Here is a 24,561-nt window from a genome sequence, read left to right on the forward strand (position 1 = left end):
GTTTCTACCTCGTTCAGCCCCCCCCCCCCCCCCCCCCTAATATTCCATTGTTATGAATGCAAGATGTGCAGTCCTGCGGACACAGTGTCAGGGGGCGTAAGAAAGAAAATGGAGAGCTGATATGACTGCCTCCAGACAGCATATTCCTGGCTTGCCAGCATGTTTGGGTTTGCTCACATGTTATGAGCATTTGCGGGTGTGTGCGCGGCCTTCAAGGTCAAGTCAAGTTCATTTTAGCTCAGAGCATTTCCCTTTAAATGTGTTTAATATTTAACATAGCAGTTTGAAGGGAACAAGTAAAACAAGGAGCGCTCCAAGTGTGCAAACTTCCACTAAGGCAGGTTTTTTATTTTAAGGGAATCATGTTGTGTTTTGTATATATTCATTTTGCTGTTTTTGGTCTTTTTAAATGTACTTTAAGAAGTTTGTAGTTAAAAAAAAGTGCAAAGTGCAGGTTTTTGTTATTTGCCCTGTTGAAACCCATTTTAATATACTTGCCATGACTTTGAGTTTGAGTATTAGCATTTATGTCACTGTGTAGGAAAATTCATTTAAATGTTTAAATGTAATAAATATGTTAAACTTTGATATTTTGACCTTCAGATCTATTTACTTTGAAGAAGAGGTCAAAGGTCAAATGTGACATGATCTTTAATATGGTACTTTCTATATGTTGACAATACAGCGCACACTTGTAAGAATCATAGTTTCTAAGTTATAAGGGTTTTTTTTTGACCAATAAATCATTGAATTGAAGTCCTTGATAGACATAATAATGGCTGAATAATGGATTGTTGACATGACCCCAATCTATACTCCTAAAAAATGTGATCAGAATTCATTCAAACCTTTTGGCTATCATGTTTAGAGACAGAATGACGTACAAACTGCTTGGCGGAGTTTCAAAGGCACATCTTCCATTCAGCTTTGCAAAAACATAAACATGGGGTCACCACAGCAGGTAGCGCCACACATTTTTTCCCTTGTTAGGCAAATGTAAACACCACAAATATTTCAAAATGATTTGGGAAAACAAAACTTTTTTGGAAAGTCAGAGAAAGATTGTGATCATTCCTCTGATATCAACAACCTCATTTTCTTGAATTTCTACAACAGAGGAGGAGAGTGTAAAGAAATCTGCAAGACACATTATTAGGAAATACACCAAGTTTAGAAAAAAAAACAAGAGTGACCCTTTGAGGAGAGAGATCAGATAAGATTGGAATACAGGAAACAGGAGAGAAAAGAAGGAAAGACGAGAAGTAGGTCAGACAGAAAGAAGGAGAGGTGCTGGGAAAAGGAGAAGGAAAAGGGATGGAAGTTGTTTAGACGAAGAGAGTGTGAGATTAAGGTGAAGGTTAAGATGAGAGAGTAGTGAGAAAGGAAAGTGAGACACCGGAAAAAGCACCTAAGGAAAAAACTGCTTGTGCTTCTCTCTTTGTACTGACGGAAACGGGAAGAGCAGAGAGGAAGTTTAGGGAAGGATAGATGAGCTTCTCTTTTTTTTAAATCCCGAGTTTTTCCTCAAGTCACGCTTACAGAGAATTTTGCTCACGAGAATTACAATAAATAAATAAATCTGTTTAATCAGCTCACACAAGGGACAGTTTTCACTGGCAGAAGGAATCCTTTTCCCATTCGCTCGCTCGCTGCGGAAAAGGTGAAAAAGGTCGCAGACACTGCAAAAACAGCACGCTTTATTCTTATTCCTCCTACCTCCCTCACTCAGCTGCGGCGTAAAGGTTAGAGCAAAAGTTTGGTGTCGGAGGAAGATTAAGTTTCAGTAAAACTTTTAAGTGCAGAGGGGGGAGCTGGCAAATACTGAAAAGCTGTGTAGGTACAGTCGGCCCTTGGGGAGAGAACAAGCAGGCAAGAGGGAGTGGGTGGAAAACCGAGAGGGGGGCCTTAGAAAGCTGACCTGACAGCACAATTACATAGCATCATAAAGCATGAAATTATTTTCCAGAGCGTCTTAGGAGAAAAGTCGACCTGAAAAGGGACACTGGTGGAGGGTCACATAGAGTGTAATTTAATAGTTTTGTCAAATGTTTCTGCTCTAAAAGGCCTGCGGGGCCCTTCTGTTTCAACTTAGCTTCAGATGTTGGTGAGTATCGACAGGATGGTAATTCCCCAAGACGGCTCAGGGCTTACTTGTGACATTTTCACGCCGTATAATAATCTGTTAATAGGACTCATTTAGATGCACTCCAAATTAACTAGGCGTAGAAAATTGAATCTCTGGATGTTTTTTTTCTTTGTTAGTTTTAAAACAAGGTCATTAACCACTAACTTTTACAGAGCGACATTTAACAGAGGATAATTAAAGGTCAGGAAATATTAAAAGACAAGCTTCAGTCAGTGATCCTCGTTTATGCGGCTTCATCGTTTTAAAGAAGGTTACAGCCGAGGCCAGTCGCACAAAATTAAAACAAATGATGGTACACTGTGAGGTATATCAGGAAGTCCTGGGGGGGGGGGGTTCTTAACCTGATTTTCTCCTTGTGGGTTATTAAACTTTCATGAGATCTCATCTTATTCATTTCGTTTTGGAAATTAACTTGCCAGCTCTGAAATATGAAGGTTCCTAATGTTTTAAGGTTTTCCAGATATGATCTGTTATTTAAACTGAGGAACATGCCCGTTTTCAAACTAACAATATCTGTTTAAAAACTTAATTACTGAAGAAATTGCATTAAGATTCAATTCCATTGAGTTTTATTTATATAGAGCCAAATTACAACAGTAGTCACCTCGTGGCGGTTTATGTTGTAAAGTAAAGACACAAGAGAAAATGCCAACTGTCAGATGAACCCCTTTGAGCCAGCACTTGGCCACAGTGGGAAGAAAAAACTTCCTTTTAACAGGAAGAAACCTCCAGCAGAACCCGGCTCGGGGACGGGCGGACAGTTGGTGGTGATGGGACGGACACGGGATCAGCTCTGCCAGCCATTCTGGAGACTGAACATGACGTAGCCATGGCCGGTTGTTTTATGGTCCTTTCCTCTGCTCTCAGTTTGGCCATGTCCTACACTCTGTGTATGAAACTCCTCCCTTTTCCACACGGAGAGCAGCTGAGTCGACAGCAAAGGACAGTGGCGAAGACAACTCCTTAAGGTAGTTAAGTTTCCAACAAGTCTAAATTTATCCAAAACCTCTTCAAGGAAGCACAAAATAAAGCCCTGTTCAGGGTGTACCCCGCCTCCCGCCCTATAGCAGCCTATCCCAGCTCCCAGAGGGAGAGAAGTGACCCGTCACCAGTCAGTCCCATGGCTAACACATTATCCACTCATCAGTGTCATTTCCTTACAGTCTTATGCAGTTCATGTAATTGACATTTATCTTATTAAGTCAATATGTTGATTGTTAGTTTTGACTTTGCGGCACCAAGTTGTTGGTTTGTTCTGCCCCAAAACATGATCATGATTTTAAATATCTTATGCACAGAGTTTGGTGACTACATCAGGCAGTTTTTCTTTAGTTTTCCTCAGGTCAGCTCATATTTCTGCATGCACATTGACTTAAAAGAAACAATAGCTGCAAAAAATACCATAAATGGGTCTACAACAAAAGCATGAATCCCATAAAGCCGCATAACACTCACAGCTTTGTAAGGCAAAGAAATGTTTGCCTCAAAAGGAAACAGCGTGGTGTGTAGAGGCTTCAGCATACATCATCTGATTGTAAAGTGCCGCCTCTGTTTCAGATTTCCTCCCACTCTGATGAGTGACTCATCTTTCCATAGAATATCTTCACACGCACCAAGAGGTTACTCAATGTCTCAGGCAACAACAATGCCTTCAGAAAACTGCAAGAATCCATAGACTTCAAGTGATCCAGCAGTACCAGTGAACTTCCTTATCTAATGAAAAGCTGTCTTGATGCTGGATAGCGCCTGATCTAATGCAGGCATCTGTTATAAAAGTTCAAGCTGAGTTCAATTCCACATAGAAATAGTGAAACAAAGACTGAAAAAGTTCATAACGACCAAGGGATTTAAAGCAAATGCTCAGTGCAAAAGAAGTATATAAAAAATACACAAAGGCCACAGCACTGAGTAAATAAAAGAATAACATTCACTCAACAAAATCATATAACATATACACATAGACATATAAGCCTTAACAATAGCTCAACACAGTGAGGCTGTGTCTGCATGATGCTCATGTTTAAGCAATCAAGCCTCAAGTTGTTTGTCAAGAGTCAAAGTCAATCATGATCATTTGAACTAACGTCACTCTGAGTAAAATCCCAATTCACTGCAAGTCAACAAGAGGAGTCCAAGTCAAATTCGTTCCAAGACAACAGAAGCAAACGAGCACGTTTAAAATAACGCTGTAGGTCCTGTTTATCTCTAAAGTTCCTACCAAGTGGAGTACAAAGGCAGCCGTGTTGTAGTGACGTTTTGTTAACATTGTGCAAAGCTTGTCATAGAACCTTCTCTCTTCCTTCCATAGCCATTTGACAGCTTAACAGCATTGGGCCACTTTAATTTTGACTTCACTTTCTCAGTGGGTGTTGCGCTCATGTTCATTTCTCTCCCCTGAGTGATTTTCTCTGACAGCACTATCAGGGTCGTCTTTTTCAGCTCATTTTCTGTGACAGCTGTAATTTTTGGTCTGTTTGATTTGATTTATCTGGATGTTCTCCCTGCTTCATTTCAGAGCTAAAGATGCCAGAAGAAGCCACAAAGTTGTTTTCACTTGTCCTGAATTTATTTCCTACATAGCAGCAAAAACAGCAGCAACAAAAAAAAGCTTACAGAAGGCCTCAGAAACACTTCCAGATTAAACTGGGCTAAGGAAGCATGTTAAAGGTTGACTAATCTGAAAGAATCACAATAAATGGACATGAAATTAGTTGCTAGCCTATCAACATTAAGCCTTCAAACAAACATATCTGAAGTCTCTAATTAATGATGATAAGACAGTCTTCACTTGTATTCAGACCAAGGGTGGGGAACTCCAGGCCTCAAGGGCCGGTGTCCTGCAGGCTTTAGATCACCCTGGGTCAACACACCCAGGCCTCTGGAGAACTTCAAGACATGTTGAGGAAGTAATTTAACCATTTAAATCAGCTAGACAAAGTTACATGACACTTTCAAAGGTGAACTTAAAGAAATCCATAAAGGTTATGGATACAGGAAGGGAGTGTGAGGGAAAATTATAGGTAGAATATGATCTGCAAAGAGCTTGTACCAAGTCCAGTGTGCAATGGTATTGCAGCCTGAATAAAGAAGTGTGTTACTGTAACACATAACAATTGACTACAGCTGCTAGCTTCTTGTTGTGGGCATTAAAAGGATTTGCTACCTCAAAGCACATTGTGCGCTGTTGGTCCTGCATGCTCCACAACAACATTCAATATTTAGCATTTACTGTTATTTACTAGATTAATGCGATGGTGCTGTGTTTATTATTTTTCTCTCTTTTTTGCTTGTTTTCTCTTTTTTCTCTATGTCTGTTCCATCTGTTACAATAAATAAAAAATAAAATAAATAGTAACAACAAAGGTTGATCAAATGGACCAATACAGCAAGGCTGTGATGATCCACTTGTTAAAGTAAATCCGTCGGGTATCTTTGCTGGCCTTCGGACATAAATTCTGACGGCTAAAGAACCAAACGGGACAGGCCAAAAAAAACACAAGGATTTGCTTGGCAGTGATCATTGGACTTACCAATACATGGAACAATGGGAAAGTCCAACTCGGAAAACCTCAGTGAAGATCCAAGAAAGAAAACTATAGATTTACACAAGTTGGTAAGGTTTCTTTAGCCATTTCTGGAGAACTGCAGATTCCAGAATCATCAGTTTAAACAACTGTACATAAGTAGAAGTTACTCAGATGTCTGGAAGAAGACCTAAACCATCACCCTTACATAAGAGGCAAATGCCTTCTGAAAGAAGTTTTATTGTCAGTCAAGCCAAAGATTGAGCTTACTTCACCTTAAATCAACAACTAGATGAATGAAACTTGGACACAAGTGTTCCAACAGGATCCAGTGATCCTGAACGCATATCAAAGCTGGTTTTGGAATGCTTAAGAAATGGCCTTCCCAAAGCCCGGACGTCAACCGTACTGTGAAATGTTGTGGCCTAAACAACCAATACAAATCTACCAATTCTGGTAAGAAGAGTGGTCAAATATTCAGCCCATTGATGGTAACAGAAGGTGCCCTGCCAAAGTGCAAGTGGCCCTGTGTAGATTACAGAAAGCCTAAACAATTCTTGTTATTTAAAGTCATTAAAGATGTATGCTGGAAAAAAGGAATCATAAGAATCCCCAAATTCTCACGATGAGTGTATTTAAACATGTGACCACAACTGCATGTTAGCAAGGCTCTTCAAACACCAACAGACAATAATGCCAGGCATATGGTCATCTGTTTGTTAACAATTAATTTTTTGTTGTAGTCTGGAATCTTTGAAAGTCACCAGGTCACCCAAAGGTAGCAAAACAAGGCTGTTTACCACCATTAAGTTCCTCAAGCAATAATCCCCTGTACGTACAGCTGTGTTTTTGAGGTTGCTGCTGGTTGGTGGGTGTTTCAGATGTTTCAGACAGAAAAACACCTCAACAGCATGTCTACTGCATGCTGTTGCACAATGTTATACAAACATGTCATTAAGATAGAAACTTTATACTGTTTTCAGGTCTGAACACGACCTGGGTTTTTACTCCAGCCACCTTTAGTTGTTGCTCGTTGTGGATCTGTCTGCCTTCAGGTTTGACTGCAGTGAGTTAAAGGCATGCATGCTGTATGTTTTGGGTCATTCATTTGAACAATGAAGGTCTCACTGTTTCTGAAGTTTAGAGATCACTTTATTCATAACATCAATAAATACTGGAAATGAAAGCACGTGGCTCACAGTTATTCTGCTGTGTTTGGCAGATGATGTGGTGTACTGTGGATCATGAACCACTCCTTCATCACATGTTGGTGCAAGTTCATTTTGATTTCATCTGTCCAAAGAAGCTTGTTCCATCATTGCACAAGATTCTTTTAAAATGTATTTTCTAGTCTTATCTTTCTGGAGATCAGATTTTTGCATCTTGAGGTAAGCCGTGTTTTGTGGACATTCAAAACATTTGCTTCACTTCAACTGTATGTAAACTGTATGCATATGTTCTCACAAACATTTATTAATTTCAACTCAAATTTTTGGATTATACCATAGAGTTTTATTTCCTAAGTTTGTCATGAAATAATGACAAAATTACAAACACATTTTTCCATGAACGTGTTCATCAAACATTAGTCCAGATACGTTTGAGCCTGTGAAAATGAGGGCCTGTGAAAACCAGCTCTAATTTTAAGTGGTTAGTGAAATATTTTGTTCATTCCTTGAATTAAAAGGCTGAAAGACAAATCCATTGTAGTGTAGAAAGGCAAAATGACAAAAATAATGACTGTATTACGGAGGGAACACAATGGACTCAAAGAACATCTCAGGACAGAAACAGCAGATGTGATGTGGAAAAAGCATTTACATCGTCACTTGACATTTCTCAAAAACCAGACCAAAAAAAAAACAAACACAAAAAACATTTTTGTATCCATTTAGTGCATTTTTACTGCAGCAGTGAAGGTACACAACATTAGGCAGATGTAACATGAAGACTTAGCAGCAGCAGCAGCAATCAGTCAGGGTGAACCAAGATGCATCATTAAATACTGTCATGTGGATACAGTGAAAAGGCCACAGTCTGCTTCACTCATCATTTCAACACAAAATTCATTTAAAAAAAAAAAAAAACAACAAAAAAACAGACGTCACTCTGGCTGAACTCCCTTATTCATTTGGAAAATATAATCTTGCAGAAATACCTCTGTAGTCTGCAACAGGACATTATAAGGAATACAAGGAAAATCCGATGATACCATCTCATGCGTTAATATAGATAACCAAATAAATCAATAAATAATTAGGACAAGTACAAACCAAATCGACAGCAAAATCAAAACAAATCCAAATATTGTATTCCTTTAACCAACTCCATTTTAAATTAAAATGACATCCTTACCCGCACATAACCCATAACCTAGCTCAAACATATTGAAGGCAACGTGTATGTAATACTGGGTTTAAGCAGACAGCACGCGTCTGTCTGCTAAATCGATAAGGCATTCAGAAAACCGATGTTAGCTTGGCAAATACTGATGATTGATCTCACGCTACCTGCTTGTTTTTCCAAGGATGCTATAGTTGAGAGGAAGTGACGCGCAGTCAAGTGTTAAGAATTCAAAGTGTAGCTTTAAGCAGACTGGGTTATGCAGTGATCCATTTATTTTTGCTGTGTTATAACATCTGAGGGACTCATTTGTGAACCATTCAACATCAGCGCTGCTTTGGTATTTGCAGGTCAGGAGAAACACACTTTTCAAACTGGGCTCAGTTTAGGTAAAGTAGTTACAACTTTTTATAACAGGTCTACATTCACGACTGTTGTTCCAGCAGCATTTAAAGTTACCACCAAACACCTCAAGATTAACTCAGAGGTTTGATGCCCATATCCTGACAGGTAGAGTGGTTTTGGTAGGCCCTGGAAGTTAGTGGTTTAATGCTCTGACTGGTCTTTACAATGCATTCAAGCGTAGACTAGCTGTCCTTCTACTGCAGTTAATGTATCCACGAATCTGTTCACTGTTCTATCAGCCGAGCTGACTGAAGTCAAGGACGTCCAGTTTTACTGTCAGGCAAAACAAACAAGCAAGTGCTGGCAAGTGTCTACCAGCTTACAAATCAGATGAACCTTTTGACTTTTCAATAGTTTGAGATTCATTTGATTCATTTACAAGTTGCTGCAGGTCCTCTGCTTTAGCCCAAATATCTAAGCCAGTTCTTACTGGAAGCACAACCCTTGATTGCGCAGTGTGAGCACAACAGTCTGCCAGTGTCCTGCACTGATAAATACATATGCACCACTCACTTCCGCCTAACCATCTCTGGTAGCATCCAGTAAGTATGTCCTCCCAGGTCAGTCCAGCTGGGACACCAAATGGAATGAGGAGCTTAATTATTATTTATTCGCACACATTTATTCCTGATGGGAATTTTCTATTCTGCTCGCCATTACAGCTTCCACCATCTGTAGCTGCAGCCACTTAGTGTCCCGTAGTAAACATTTGATTCTTTTGGGAATTCAAAACTGTCCACACTAGTTGAGGATAGCAACCGAGAGGGGCTGCCGCTAGAATCCATCGTCGTAATCTCCGTCACAGCCGTAATCTGGAGGGTGGGAGAGAAATAGAGGGTTTAGATACACTGAATGAAGAATGATGACTTGGTGTTGAAATCTGCAGTACGCACTCTGAAAATCACATAAAATGTGTCAGTGGAGACAAGTTGGTAAGATTTTAATGAAGACGTATAAAGGAATTTTATTTGGACCGTATATTTTGCATAACAACAGGGAATCCTTCCCTTCCTTTCTTATCCTAATGGCCTGGAGCCAAAATGGATTTCTGAGATGCAAGTAAATAAAATGTTCTCAGATCTCTGGGAAACTGCAGTCAGCTGGTGGTACCTCTAGTCAGAATGAAATGATTGAACTTCTGCAGCAGCCTCTGAGATGCATGCTCATCCATAAAGACTTCCTGGTGTGTGCCGAAACTCTGCAAACAGCCAAGTTTTAATTTCTTCTACTGCTAATGCTACTCTTCCAGTGTGATCCGGCAACACTGCTCTGGCAAAAATTCAACTTTTATGACATTTATCTACTTTAATTTTTAATGATATGGGCAGAAAGTCAACTTTAACACTGAGGTTGCAACCTCATTTTTTGTCCAACCCATACAGATTAGAGATGTAAGTTTCAGTGTAAAAAGGTAAGTGGAAGTAAAAGATCAAGCAAAAGTTTGGTAACAAAAATTGCAGTTCCTCTAATGACCACTTGAGGCTCGCTCTAAAAGGAGGCATTCTCTAGTGACTTCTACATCAAAATGCTTCAGAGGCTGGACAAGGCTGACCCTGACCTTCTGGCCAAGAATAAACAAAGAGCCCCCCTACAGGAATCAATTAAATAGCTCAGGACTTTTTTTTTTTACTGCAGCAGAGTCAGACCTTAAAGTTTAACAGCCTGAGACATAAAGCGAAGAAATGTAATCTTACCGAGGGCTCATTAAAACGTGCCGGGAGTCCGAGCAGAAAGAGGGCCAAGACCCAGAGAGACAGATTCATTAAAAGAAAGAAAAAAACGATTCCAACTGTTTCACAGTCCAGACACATTTAGTCTTACTGAGAAGTGACAAAGCAGTCTGCCACTCAAAGTGTCAACTAAAGTCAAACGTTAAGATGAGAAATTGCACTGAAGAATTCTCACTTTCATCAACGTTTCATCATTTCCCTCCATGTTTACTGGCTCCTGACTTTAATTTGCTTTTTATCAGTTCAGTGTGATTTCTCATTAAGTTATTCTCAACAATTAACCAAAAACATTTTTAATGTGAAAGTTATTGTTAGCATAGATGCAGCAGAGCAAACTACACAAAGTGGTTAAAGGCACGCATCTTTATTGTGACGTTGTGTTGACTTAAAACTAAAGCTAAAAAGCTGCAAAAAGTTACTCAGACGTAGTAAATGGAGACAACAGTAACTTAGTCATTTACTCAGACAATACCACTATTTCATGCCTGTGAGGTAACCAGACCTCCTTACTCCAGCCACCTGGGGTCTCCTCTCGGCAGGACGTGCCTGAAACACTTCCTCTAGGAAGCATCCAGGAGGCATCCTGGTCAGATGCCCAAAGCACCTTAAATGCCTGCTTTGATGCAGAGGAGTGCCAGCTCTACTCTGAGACCCTCTCGAGTGACCAAGCCCCTCCACCTATTGTTAAGGCCGAACCCAGACGGCCCGTGGGGAAAGCTCATTTCTGCCCTTTGTATTGACGATCTCATCATTCTGTCACTACCGAGCTCAGGCCATCGCTGAGGTTTTTCACTCAGTTTTTCAAATGAAATCATACTAATGCTCAAAAGATGAAACTGTTCAACCAGAAAGGTGTGCAGGAAAATAAAATGTAGTTGGATTTGTTACTTTTGGATATTAAATAGGTTGTTTATGCAGTAAGCTGTAGCCTCAGTCAGCCTACACATTTCAGTCAGAAGATAGCAGACAGGTTAAACCCACCATTGCTGCCCAGCATCTCCAAGGCACTGACACAAGTCTCGTCCTCCTCATCCTCTTCCTCATCACCGGGGACGTCGTCATACACAACTGGCCCGCTCTCCACCACCACCCCGCTGGCAGGGGCTTCAACGGGCAGCGGCAGGGGGTTGGAGCTGCCGATCTGTACAAACAGGAAATATTGTTGCTTGTGAGCAGACATGCATCGTTGAGTATTTTTAATATTTTCCTTGGCAGGACACAAGTTTGCCCTCGGGAAATCTAAGCCAGATCTGATCTCGTATGCCCCACTTCCTTTAAAATGAAAAAATAACAAACAGTGTAGTATCAGTGATGGTGTGGAGGTGTGGAGCTGTAGGGCAGGTGGAGGGTACGCGCCGTGGGGAGAGGTTTCATTTGCCGCACTTCTCCACATATGACTAAATACAGCATCGGAGCGACCACAACCTTATCTTACAACAAGTTATTACCTCATTTTAGATTCTGCCTTTTTTTTTTTTTTTTTTTTTAATCTGCATAGTCTACACTACACTCTGTATCATATGAAAGGATGAGAAATTAATCAGAGCCTCGGGGTAAAAACACCCTTCAAAGTTCATAAAAAAACAGAAGCCTGTGAAATTAAAAGTGAAGGGCTAAGGGTGAGCATGAGGGACAAAAATGTAATTAGAGTGCCCTTTCTTTTTTTCACTGCTTTTCACATTGCCTGGGTTGAGCTGTCACATGTTTTGTGCATAGATGTGATAAATTCCCCTCGAGGGCAACTGCAGGTGACTCTGAACCGGCGGAGTCTTTCCAGTCGCACGCTGGGAGACAAAAACAGAGTTGTTTTTGATCAGAAATCAACCCACCTGAAACTGCAGGAAATGTAGGCAGCGTGACGGCAGCAGCAGGAGAAAGTAAACAAGTGGTATAGGTGGAAAAAAAGGACTCGGTGGAAGGAAAGGACTCTGAGGGGACCATTTTCCAGGTGTGGAATCGATGATGAAACAAATGTCAGCAGTACAAATGTAGAGCTGTCTGCCTTTATGACCCATCAAGCAACCCCACTCAAAAAAAGGAAAACAAATCAAACCAGAGATTAAATATGTATAAACTATAAACTGCACTCAGCACTCCCTGACAGCAGCGGTCTCCTCCAGCAGAACAAACACTACTCAAGGTTAACCAGAGTAACACTGGAAAAAAGCCACTGAGCCACCAGATCCTACTTCCAAGCATTCGTGGAATGCTCTAGAATAGCGGTGTCAAACCTAAGGCCTGTGGGCCAGAATTGTCCCTAAAAGGGTTCCAATATGGCCCACTGGATGTCTCTGAACAATGTGAAAGTGGGCACATTTTGGACTTCTAAGTTTGTTGTCATGTAAAATGAATTTGACATTCCTGCTCAAGATCAAGTCCCCACCTCTCAATGCAAAGGAGCCATTCTGCTGCCAACATTGTCCTGCTATACTGGGATGCAGACATGCCCAGAGGTATGACAGGGAGCTGCACAATGTTAGGCAGGTCGATTTAAGGTAATGGTTGATCAGTGCATTTATGGAGAATGGCTGTTATTGATTTTTGCTTTTTGTGCATGAGGCAAGAGTTAAAAAATAACTTTTTAAGCTTCCTGTTGTAGCTGGATAAGCAGAACTGCAGTGTATGGTGGCTTTTCAAGCTTCAACAAGCTGCACTTGCAAACAGATGAAACTCAAGCAAAACCAACCAAACTGAAAACAAAGCTGCAGCATTTAGGAAAATAAGAAAAGTTACGAGCAGAAAACACAACTGGATATTAAAACGTGCTGACCACGGTCCAGCAGGGGAACCTCTGCTGCGTCCATCCAGGCCTAATAAGCCACCAACCACTGGAAGTTAAGTGATGACTTGGTCCAGATGTTTGGTATACAGCTTCATGTTGCTGATGTCAGTGTGTCAAAATGACCCTACGGTAGTAGAAACAAATTAAACTCCGGTACACATAGTACGCTCCGTGTCGATATATTCAACCCTGTAAGACAAAGAAAATTTCCCCTTGGAAAACACTGGAGTACCTCCAGCCTCATTCTGAACAATCACATCTTCACTCCAATCTGAGTTTTATTTATTTTGCTTAGTGATGAAAAGTACAGATATCAAACAGACTATTGCACCAGGGAGGCCAGATGTGCATGTGTATTATATTTTTTTCTGCTTTCCAGCCTGCCATAAGCTAGACAATAATACAACGTCTAAACTCAGACAAGTCTCGCTTTTTTGCTGCAAATTCAATTCAATTCAATTCAATTTTATTTATATAGCGCCAAATCACAACAAAAGTCGCCTCAAGGCGCTTCATAGATACAGAGAAAAACCCAACAATCATATGACCCCCTATGAGCAAGCACTTTGGCGACATTGGGAAGGAAAAACTCCCTTTTAACAGGAAGAAACCTCCGGCAGAACCAGGCTCAGGGAGGGGCGGCCATCTGCTGCGACCGGTTGGGGTGAGAGAAGGAAGACAGGATAAAAGACATGCTGTGGAAGAGAGACAGAGGTTAATAACAGATATGATTCAATGCAGAGAGGTCTATTAATACATAGTGAGTGAGAAAGGTGACTGGAAAGGAAAAACTCAATGCATCTTGGGAATCCCCCAGCAGCCTACGTCTATTGCAGCATAACTAAGGGAGGATTCAGGGTCACCTGGTCCAGCCCTAACTATATGCTTTAGCAAAAAGGAAAGTTTTAAGCCTAATCTTAAAAGTAGAGATAGTTTCTGTCTCCCGAATCCAAACTGGAAGCTGGTTCCACAGAAGAGGGGCCTGAAAACTGAAGGCTCTGCCTCCCATTCTACTTTTAAATACTCTAGGAACAACAAGTAAGCCTGCAGAGCGAGAGCGAAGTGCTCTAATAGGGTGATATGGTGCTACAAGGTCATTAAGATAAGATGATTTTAAATGTCTTTAAAATAAAAAAAATGTTGTTTAGAGGGAACTCATGCAGTTGTATAACTGCAGCTACACGAGAACCTACACATTATTGCCTTCCTTTGAGCCAGGGCTAATTATAAAGCTGGAGCAGAGGCAGGTGGAGGGTCCACAGTGTGACGGAGAGATATTTCTTTTCTCCTCAGCTAAAACCTGTAGGAGTTCCTGCTGGGCCTTTCATTCCTGCCTTCTTTCTCCCCCTTCAATTTTCATTTCCTCCTCCATCCTCCCTTGCTTTCCTCCCACCTTTCTTTTATTTCACATCTCGTCTGTTTTGCTTCATTTAAAATAATAATAATTCTACCCACATCCTTTCTCGCTTTGTCCATCTCTCCGATTGTTCCTTTATGCACTGCTTCTTCTTTTGGCTTAGACTTGTGTTTTTTCCATCCTCAGATTTGGATAAATACCAAATGATTGTACAATAAATTAAAAAATAAATAAATCCAGTGCAAAAACATTCTGCTATCCCTTCCTTTCCCTTCTCTGCTTCTCTTTTGTTTCCTCTTATTCCTCACAGTGGAAACCAGCTGGCTTTAACCTCACCAGCTCATTAGCTGCCGCTGAACAGCAGTCATAATGTGGGGGAAATAAAAAAATAATTAAAACGAAAACATAACGACATAAAAACGGTGCTCCAGACTAATTAGGAGGTGAGAGCTGTTAAATGGGTCAGGATGAGAGGAGAGGAAGCTGTGGCGAGGGACAGACACGAAGTTTCTTTGTGTTGGTGTGAACTATTCGGCACTGCTGCTCATAATTACACAGAGATAATGTTCCACTACAAATATCGTGTTGCATGTTCAAAGCAAGCTCTCCAGCGGTCGAATATCTACTATTTTAGCTTACTTTAAGCTTCAGCCCTCTAACAAGGGAATTGGTTGTTAGGAGCGAGAAAGCAACCGGGGAATACGAGCGCTCTGAAGGTTTTATTGGTGTGAAGATGTAGACATCTGATAGCCTGGAGTTACTCATGCACAAGACAGCAGGAAAAAAAGAGTTAAAGGGAACAAACCACAGTGTGGAATAAGAGTTCTGGATAATGACAGCCACTACATCTAAATCCCCGTTTCCAAAATAGTAGAGAAGCTTTCTAAAAAGTAACTAAAAATCAATTCCATGACTTGCAAATTCTGTAACTGAATTTAATCAAGTTGCAGACATTTAATCAGAGCTAGTTAATTATTTTTAGAAATATGGACACATTTCAAAGTTGGGGCGGGATCAAAAAGAAAGAAAGAGAAGGAAAAAGCTGTGTAATGCTGAGAACAGATGGAGAAAACATGGAACATCTTACGAATAATTACACCAATTAGTAACATGTTTGCATTTAAAAAGAGCGTTTGAGACACGCTCAGTTGTTCTGAAGTAAAGAAGGGCAGGAGTTTACCGCTCCTTGATGAACTGCATGTGCAGATTCTTCAGATTATTATTGTACAATCAATTTGTAGATTTCATCATTAACAGATTCCAAGATTCTAGAGACATTCATGTATGCAAGGGACAAAACAAAAAAACATTCCTTGGTCCAGCCATGGACAATGGATACAATCATGACTTTTGTAGTGGAAATCACTTCATGTGTGGAGTGGACTGAGGTCTATAAAAATGTGAAACTTTTAACGATACTTAGTTCAAAAGTTAACTCGTATTAATGCTTGTTTTTGTGTAAAGGTGCATTAGTGCACATGGCATGGAGAATGCGTAACACTACACTGATCAGGCCTAACATTATGACCAGCTGCCTAATAATGTGTTGGTCCTGGTCTGCAGCTATGCAGCCCCATATACAACAAACTGCAATCCACTCTGTATTCTGACGACTTCCTGTCACTACCAGCATTAACGTTATTGGTAATTTGAGCTACAGTGGCTCATCAGCTGGATCGGATCACACAGCAAGATCCTACAAGCAATCAGTCGCTCAACAATCAAAACTTTATAATTGTTTGTTAGACTGAGAGTATCCAGGTTAATGACATTTAATAGACCACTTAAATTTGTTTACATTATTAGCATCCATGTGTGAATTAGTATGGATGGGTAAAGGAAGGGTAAATGGACGGATACTTTTATAGTCCTATTTACTCTAACTGAGCACTTAAAGCTCTTTTTACTACAAGTCTCATTCACCCAATCAAATTGGGGTTCACTATCATGCCCAACGACACTTCAACATACAGACTGAAGTAACCATTGATCTTCTCATTGGTAGACAGCTCGCTCTGAGCCACAACCATGCCGATCAAGCAGAGGTTTTGCATATTTTCATCTTTCTGCATCCATTTTATGACAGTAAAGGTGTTTTCCTGGGGTGAGGGAACAGGTCGCTGTGTTTCTGCAGGATGAGCTAAAATTGGTGCACATCATGGGCTTTATCGCTGTCCGGAAAGCTTCATTGAGAATACTTCAAATACATTCGGCCATCACTTGCCAAAATTATTGCTTGCATAAGCAGGCTATATCTGCAACACCAGCGAGGCTGTGCACAGCTCAAAGCTCTTCCTCCTGTGACCTCGTCACCCCTTTGAGATTTCTAAGCTTCTTTGAAAATCCCCACATCTCTTAACTGCGCTGCCTTCTGCCTCCTCCAGCCTGATGCTCAGCCTAAACGTGAGTAGACAAATAGGGGAAAGGGCAGAGAAGAACAGCTGCGCCAGCTTCAAGTTCTCTGTAGTAAACTGATCATTTCCTCCCTCGACTGGCTTTAAAAAAAGAAAAAACTGTACAGACTAATTGCTGGGTCGCTGGAGAGGGTGATGGAAATTGGTTACTGTAAGGCAACGAACAGAAACAGAAGAGGTTGGCAAGTAGCGCTCAAAGAACACATCGCTTTTCAATCTGGCCCTGTTGCTGGAATCAAATGCCAACATTACATAACATGAGCTGTGAGCTATGAGCAGCCGCAGCCAATGGCGACGGCCGTTTGCTTCCAGTTCCCAAGGGAAGGTGAGGGGGGTTGCTAAGTAACAAGCCTTGTTGACCCAGCCCCTTGTGGCAATGTTTTCTTCCTAGCTGACAGAGCCTGAGCTCCCTGAGCTACTCTATTCAGGGCTGCCAGCAGCACATGATGGAGAGGGAGACAAAGGCTGTGAGGAGGAGAGGAGAGGGGGGAGACGAAGGGATTGGAAGGAATGTGGAGGAAAGAGAGGAAATATGAAAAGAAGAGCGACGGGAAAAAGAGGACAGCAGCAGAGTGAGGCAATAACGGGAAGAGATGAGGAAAGAGAAAGCAGGCAGAGATTTGCAGGACTCGAGGGAATGATGGTTAATGTGAAATGAGGAAAGAAAAGTTGGGAGATTTTAAAGAGCAGATGATTCGCTGGCATGTTTTTCACCAAGTTTTAGCGGCAACTTACAGTTTCAGTGATATCGTTAATTCCCCTCAACTTAGTTGTTTTTAACATCATTAACACCACAAGAGCCACAAATATGACAAATTCACTCAAAAGCTTTTTGGGTTGTTTTTTCCCCACATTAAATAACTTCACTTTATTTCTATAAAGTTTTCAAATATGGGACACAAACCAGCATGCATTCTCTCAACAGCATGTGTGACTGTGTTTACTGCTGGTTTCTTAACAGAAATGTTTTATTTAACATCAATCTTAATAACATGTTTGTTAAATAATCTTAAAAGTTGGACAAAAATAATAATAGTGTTTCTTTTTTTTCAGCCAAAAATATTGCAGAGCTTTTTATACAGTTACGAGTATTTGACCCCCTGCTGAATTTATAAGTTTGCTCACTTCCAAACAAATGAACAGTTTCTAGCTTTGATTGTAGTTTTATGTTGATGGTTTAAAAAATACAAAACACACATTACATAAAAGTTACAAAGTGATTTGCGTGACTTTGAGTGAAATACGTGAATACCAGGAAGAATTCTGGCTCCCACAGACTGGCAGTGTGCCCATGTGACACACTACCATGTGACGACTACCATCTATCAATTAATGATACTCCTGATCTCAGCTCGTTACATGTATAAAGCACACTTGTCCAAAGAAACAGTTTATCCATCCCAGTTCCATCCCAAAAGGACGTCAGGGACAAGATCGTAGGCCTGCACGATGCCTGAACGGCATGGAAATGGAAGAAATATAAAAATGACCATCAGCCCCCCTCACTCTGGAGCTCCATGCATGATCTTGATGTGAGGATGATCATGAGAAAGGCGGTGGATTAGCACAGAACTACACGGTTGGAGCTTGTTAATGACCTGAAGGCAGTTGGGACCACAGTCACTAAGAGCACCACTGGTAACACACACTGCTAAGTGTACAGGATGACTGCACCGCATAGGGGCGGGGCCACGTACCATAAATTCTTGAACGAGAGCCACCTTCCCTCAGCCAGAACACTGAAGATGGGTCATGGACGGGTCTTCCAGCATGACGATGACCCAAAATATAATGCAAAGGCAACAAAGAAGTGGCTAAAGAAGCACATTAAGGTTATGGAGCGGCCTAGCATGTCTCCAGACTCGGTACTATAGATAATCTGTGGAGGGAGCTGAAACTTTGATGTGGCAAGCAGCAGCCAAGAAGCCTAAAGGACAGAGTTTCAGTAAAGAGGAGACGACCAAAATCTCTCCTGAGATGTTTGCAAACCTGGTGATCAACAACAAGAAAGCTCCTACCGCTGTGCTTGCATACAAGGGTTTCTCCAACAAGTACCAAGTCAGTTCCTATGAGCTCATTAACTCACTACTTAAATTCTGATATGGGTCAGTCTTTGGTGTTAAATCCCAACAACACTGTGGATCTTCTAACCCGGGATATTCCTCGGCAATTACCAATCATCAACAGTTCTGCTACGCACAGGCCACAGCAAGGAGTGAGGAGATGGAACTGCCAGGAGCCGAGACGCGCTGCTCTAAAACCAGGTATTTTCTGATGGAGGAGCTCACATTTTATACTTATGATTCCACTGACAGAATTTCTCATCCACATAATCCTGTAAATGGTCCGACTGTCAGTCAGCTGATCTCAACTATATATAAAAAAAAAAAAACTGACATTTTTACTTCCCAAACCCTGCACGCCAAGTCAAACTCCTGCTGCTTCTCTACAGAGTGGTTAAAAAAGAGAAACACGGAAAAAGCTGTGAAAAGAGAGAAATAAATTATATAAGAAATGAGAATGACAAGGGATTAAAAGACTGTTAGGGAAGTGTAAAATAAGAAATGGAAAAAAGTAAGGAAGAAGAAGTCAAGAAAGCTACATTTAAGACTTTGAAACTAGTAACGCTACCCTCGACTGAAATGAAGTCCAATTTAAATCAAATTAAAAATCAAAGCAGAAGAGACTGCCCCATTTCTGAATGGAAAGCTATGAAGCTATAAATGGTCAGAATGAGGACATTTGGAAACTAACTGTTCAAAGCCAAGAAGTCTAACTAGGTTTAGTAAAGGAGATAAGACACATTAGCGAAAGTAAACTCCTTCTGTGTGGACTGATTGGAAACTGGCCAACAAAAGCCTACTGTATCACTGCAGTGTGATAAAAAAAAATACCCCTGAAGCTGCTGTTTAAGACATTTTTATGTTCAAGTTTAAGGCTATATTTATTTTAAGGGGCTGTCAAAAATTTTTTAGAAGCAGTCAATGCCCGGGAGAAAGAAAGAGTGAAGGAGGAGTAATATAGCAAGGGCAAACAAAGACACAGAGCGGCTCACCTCTCACACGGCCCGAGAGGAGATTTATTTATTGCTGCCTGCTCTGCAGAAATCAGCAATCAGCTTTTATTGGCTGAGCAGGAGAGCTTGACACAGACTTACAATATGTCTGCTACAGTCAAAGGTTCATGGTAGTTTGGTTATTGTCAAACAAACATAAAAAATCAACAATAAATGTATCCAACCACCAACAACTGCGTGGGTATGTGAAGCCTAATTTATATCACTCCTGTGAGTAATTCAGGCTCTCTGCAGATTTACATCATATTCGGTGTCACAGTGCATCTGCATCTTAATATACACTGCTCAAACAAAAGCCAAAAAAAAGGACCAGATATCTATACTGATATGAACCGGGTAATGTGTTAGGAACACAAGGACGCCATGACGTTTGATGGAAATGAAAATGATAAACCCACAGAAGACTGATTTCAAAATAAACTAGTCAAGCTAGTCTATTTTGACGATATAGTGCTCGATATTCTGCTTGGCTCCCACATGCTTGTATGCATGGCTGACAACATCAGGGCATCCTCCTAATGACATGATAGATGGTGTCCTGCAGGAAATCCTCCCAGATGAGACCAGAGCATCACTGAGCTCCTGGACACTCTGAGGGGTAACCTGGCAGCATCGGATGGAGCAAAACATAATGTCTATTGGGTTGAGTTGAGTTTCTATTGGTCAGGTGACTACCTAATGGCAGTCAGGGTTCTGTTGCCTAGTTTATAGAGGTCTATGTGCCCCCCTAGGATATGCCTGTCACCAAAGCCATCACCAAAACGGTCATGCTGAACAATGTTACAGACAACATAACTGTCTCTATGGCTTCTTCAGACCCCTTCACATGTCTGTCACATGTTTAGGGTGAACTTGCTGTCACCTGTTAAAAAAGAACAGATGGTAGACCTGCCAGTTCTGGTATTCTATAGCAAATGCTAATCAGGCACCGCGGTGCTGAGCAGTGAGCACAGGGCCAACTAGAGCAGGGGTCTCCAGCTCCAGTCCTTGAGCGCTACTGTCCTACAGCTTTTAGATGCACCCCCACTCCAACACAGCTGAATCAAATGAAGGAAAGCAGCTCTCGAGGACTGGAGTTGGAGACCCCTGCACTAGAGGTTGTACCGTTGGGCCCTCAGGCCACCTTCATGAAGTCTGTTCCCGATTGTTTGGTCAGAGACACTCACACCAGTGACCTGCTAGAGGTCATTTTGTAGCTCCCAGTGCTGATGCAAGCTGCTGATGGGTTAAAGGCCTTCTATGGCCCTGTCCAGCTGTCCTAGAGTAACTGCCTGTCTCCTGGAATCTAAGCCATGCTCTTCAGACTGTGCTGGGAGACAGAGTAAAACTTCTGAAAATGTCACTTATTAATGTGCCATCATGGAGAAGTTGGACTACCTGTATTGTCTAATGGTCCAGGTATTGTCTAATGTTACCAGCAGTGACATTGACTCGAGCCAAATGCAAAACAAGTGAAAACAGTCAGAAAAGATCAGGAAGGAAAAATGTCAGTGGCCTCCACCTTTAAAACCATTCCTGTTTGTCTCTTCGTTGCTCCTCTAGTGCACCTGTTGTTAATGTCATTAAAACTAGAGCAGTTAAAACCAATCAACAACCCCCTCTGCTACTTGACTGACCAGATTTTTTCACCCTCACAAGCTATGGTGATCACCTTGAATACACAAATAAGGACCAGACCTTCTGCTTCACTGAGGTTAGTGACACATTTATAAATAATCACTTATCATTATATGCAATAGGAAATTCAATTGAGAAACCAATTATGACAAACCATGTGAAAGAAGCAGGATAAATCCAGGTACTTTCTTATTCTACATCAGAAATTCAATTTGTTATAAAGCTTTCCTGCTCACTGATTTGCAGCATCACCCACAGTGCAGTACAACTCAGAGATATTCATTTGGCAGCAGTGGCTGTCCCCCCCCCCACCCTCCGAAAAAATGTTAAAAATTGCTCAATGTTAAGTTGCAAGCCTTATTATTGCCTAACCCGCTTCCCTGTTGGTTCACATAGACTTCACAGGAAAAGCATTTTTTTATGAAGTAAAGCAAACAACAGCAGTGATGACAAGACTGGACCATCAATCTGGTTACTTCATCCACTTTCACTGTAAGGAATATCAAGGCTGCTCTTCCCCTTGAAAATACTCTTATTCACACAGCACAGTCAAAATACAGTGAAGCAAAGGAAGACTGAACCTGAGTGAGTGTGTTAAAGTAAACGTGAGAAGTTAACCGACTGATCGACATGGTGACTGAGGTGTCGTGCATTTTAGGAGCAGCGGGGCAGCGAGGGTTGTAGTGCACAAGAGTGTCGGAGAGGAAGAGGAGATGCAGTGAAGATGAATGGAAGCTTACCTGCTCCGTGGCCAGCTTTTTGTTGGGCTGTCCGCTGATGAATGGCTGTAGCCTGCAACACAGACAGCAACATCATCACACTAAGCCTTCTTTATTTTCTTTAGCTCATTTGTTTTATTACTGTTTAACATAAGTCCTACTAATCATAGTAAGGCAGAGTAGCTAGCTTGTATTTGACACATTGCTAACATCAAACTCAAACATGAAACATTTTCTATGTATTCTAGGTTCTTTTGTGAATAAAATCGGGTTAATGATATTTGCGGTTTCACAGCATCCCAGCTTCTTTTGGAACTGGGTTGTAAACGTTCTTCTTAAGTGGAATCATAGACTATCTCCTTGGTGTTGTAACTGGATTATTTGATGTTATATGGCACCCCATAAACAGCAGCATCCACAACAACCAAACCAACCAACACATCTGGACTTCGTTCACACAGTCTGTGTGTGCAACCAGCAATATTCATCAGTACAGGACAAACACTGTCCCTGTAGGGTCTTTACCTTACAATATAAAGTGCCTTAAGGTGACTGTTGTTGCGATTTAGTGCTTTATAAATAAAACTGAAATGAACTGAACAGCACAACAGTCCTACAGTGAAGCAAACATATTGCCTACAATGGTTACAGACTAATGGGCTCCCCTTTGTTTTAACAGTGCTGAACAGCAAACACTGAAATGACATAAAATACTTGAAATTAACCTTGATTTTTAACAGCGGCTGGTCTTTATGACCTTGAAGTTGCACGACTGTAGAAAATGAGTTCCATTACTCAAACTGAAGCACAATCTGAAATGCCAGTGAGTCTACAAGAGGATTAAATGTGCGGATTTTATGAACCCCTAAAAGCCTGAAAGTAAGATATTCATTATTTTTCCAGACATTAGAAGATAATAAAATCTTCTATTCTGAGGCCAGTTCAGATTACATTTCACTGTTAACCTCAGCAGCGAGGACACCGCCTGCCTGTTTCTGCTCAGCTTCATTTCTTTCTTCCACCGCATTCGTGTCCTCTCTCTTTGTCCCTGATTGGCTAACAGATTCACATACCCGTTTCTCTTCAGTAAGCTCATGTTAGCAAGGTGTTACCTAAACATACCCAGTATAGTAACATTTTCCCACAAGTACAAGCTAGTGGTGAAGGGATTCGGTGTTGTTGTTGTTGTTGACATTTTTCAGTTTAGGCCAACGTGCTGGAGAGCATGTAAAAGCACACTGCTAGCATGACTAATAATAAAGGAGGACCTCCTTTGTGCTCCACTAAATAATCAGGACTTTTACAGTCAATTTAAGCAGAACAGGAACAAGGGAAATCGAGCTATCACAGCAGCCTTCTGGGGACGAAATAATGGCTGATATAATCATTAATAAAAATTGTAATGACAATAGTTCCTGCTGATACCAGTTCCTGCTCATTGTTGCCATTTGGACAGATGGGACGGCAGAACATTGCTGTATGTCGGATGGCTCTTTGCAACCACTCTTACACAAAAAAGCATATTTTATTTGTACTTGACGCTACTGCAGCATTTAACTCTTGACACAACACAGGTAGAGCATTGTATTAGCTTAGTGCAGCTGGTCTCTGTTGGCTTCAGGCGACTAGCTCACATTTCTAGGCAACTGCGATAAAAAAAAGGAAAAGAAAAAAGAAAAAAAATTGGTGTGAATGAGAAATGAGCCCAAACTGTGAGTGACAGGCAGAGCGACTGTCTGTCTGTGTGAGTGCAATCTCTTCCTAGACAGTCGCGGAGATAATCGGCAATGAACGCACCACTGGCAGTAATTCCTAAGCAGCCGTCCCACCACCCCACTGGCTGGAATTAGCATTGTTCCCGAGGCTCCCCACCCCCATTTTCTGCCCACCCAGCCCGGCGCTGAGCTCTCCCTAGAGGCTTACAGTAAAGTGCTCAAATCTCACTGATAAGACGCAGAGCGCGAGTGAGCTTTTAATTAATCTGCTTTAACCGGGGGGAAAGGGGAGGAGGGGTAAAAGTGAATGTGGCATCTTTACCCCCCAACATCATCATCCCCCCCACCTCCTCCTTTCTCAAAGCTCATTATAAAATCCCAGCCAGGCCGGCGAAATGCTCCCCGCTGAGAGAACTATTTAGGGCCCCGTATATGTGCTAGACAAGGCTGGCTCCCATGAGCCCTGACCTGGACACTGTGGAAAGAGGGAGGGACGGTGGAACCATGAGAGGAAGTGATGTCGTTAGGCAACAGGCAGTGGAAGGGGGCAAAAGGGTGAGAAGAAGAAGAAGGGATAGAGGGCAAAACAGCACGGGAGCGAATGAGGAAAAAGATTGGGTGAGGGCATGGGGAGGCATGGAGGGGGAACGCGGGGGAAGCCTGAAGAGAAGGAAGGTGCTTGGATTAAGAGAACAAAGGAAAACAATATTAAAGAATAAGATCAGCTAATAGC

General features: G+C 41.5%; 1 protein-coding gene across 1 annotated transcript in view; it reads right to left on the bottom strand.

Annotated features, from left to right (window-relative positions):
* Nucleotides 1–7,546: 7,546 nt before the first annotated feature.
* Nucleotides 7,547–24,561, bottom strand: part of LOC146365249 (transcription factor IIIB 90 kDa subunit-like) — a 126,301-nt gene continuing 109,286 nt past the window's right edge. Inside the window, exons 17-19 of the mRNA XM_084915508.1 lie at nt 22,135–22,186; nt 11,130–11,289; nt 7,547–9,230 (exon numbers count right to left, since the gene is read on the bottom strand). Of these exons, the coding sequence (XP_084771634.1) occupies nt 9,193–9,230; nt 11,130–11,289; nt 22,135–22,186 (250 nt within the window). The 3' untranslated portion in view covers nt 7,547–9,192. The remainder of the gene's footprint in view (nt 9,231–11,129; nt 11,290–22,134; nt 22,187–24,561) is intronic.

This window comes from Perissodus microlepis, chromosome 19 (assembly GCF_051167445.1).
Source record: "Perissodus microlepis isolate ML-2025 ecotype Zambia chromosome 19, ASM5116744v1, whole genome shotgun sequence".
NCBI classification, from domain to species: Eukaryota; Metazoa; Chordata; class Actinopteri; order Cichliformes; family Cichlidae; genus Perissodus; species Perissodus microlepis.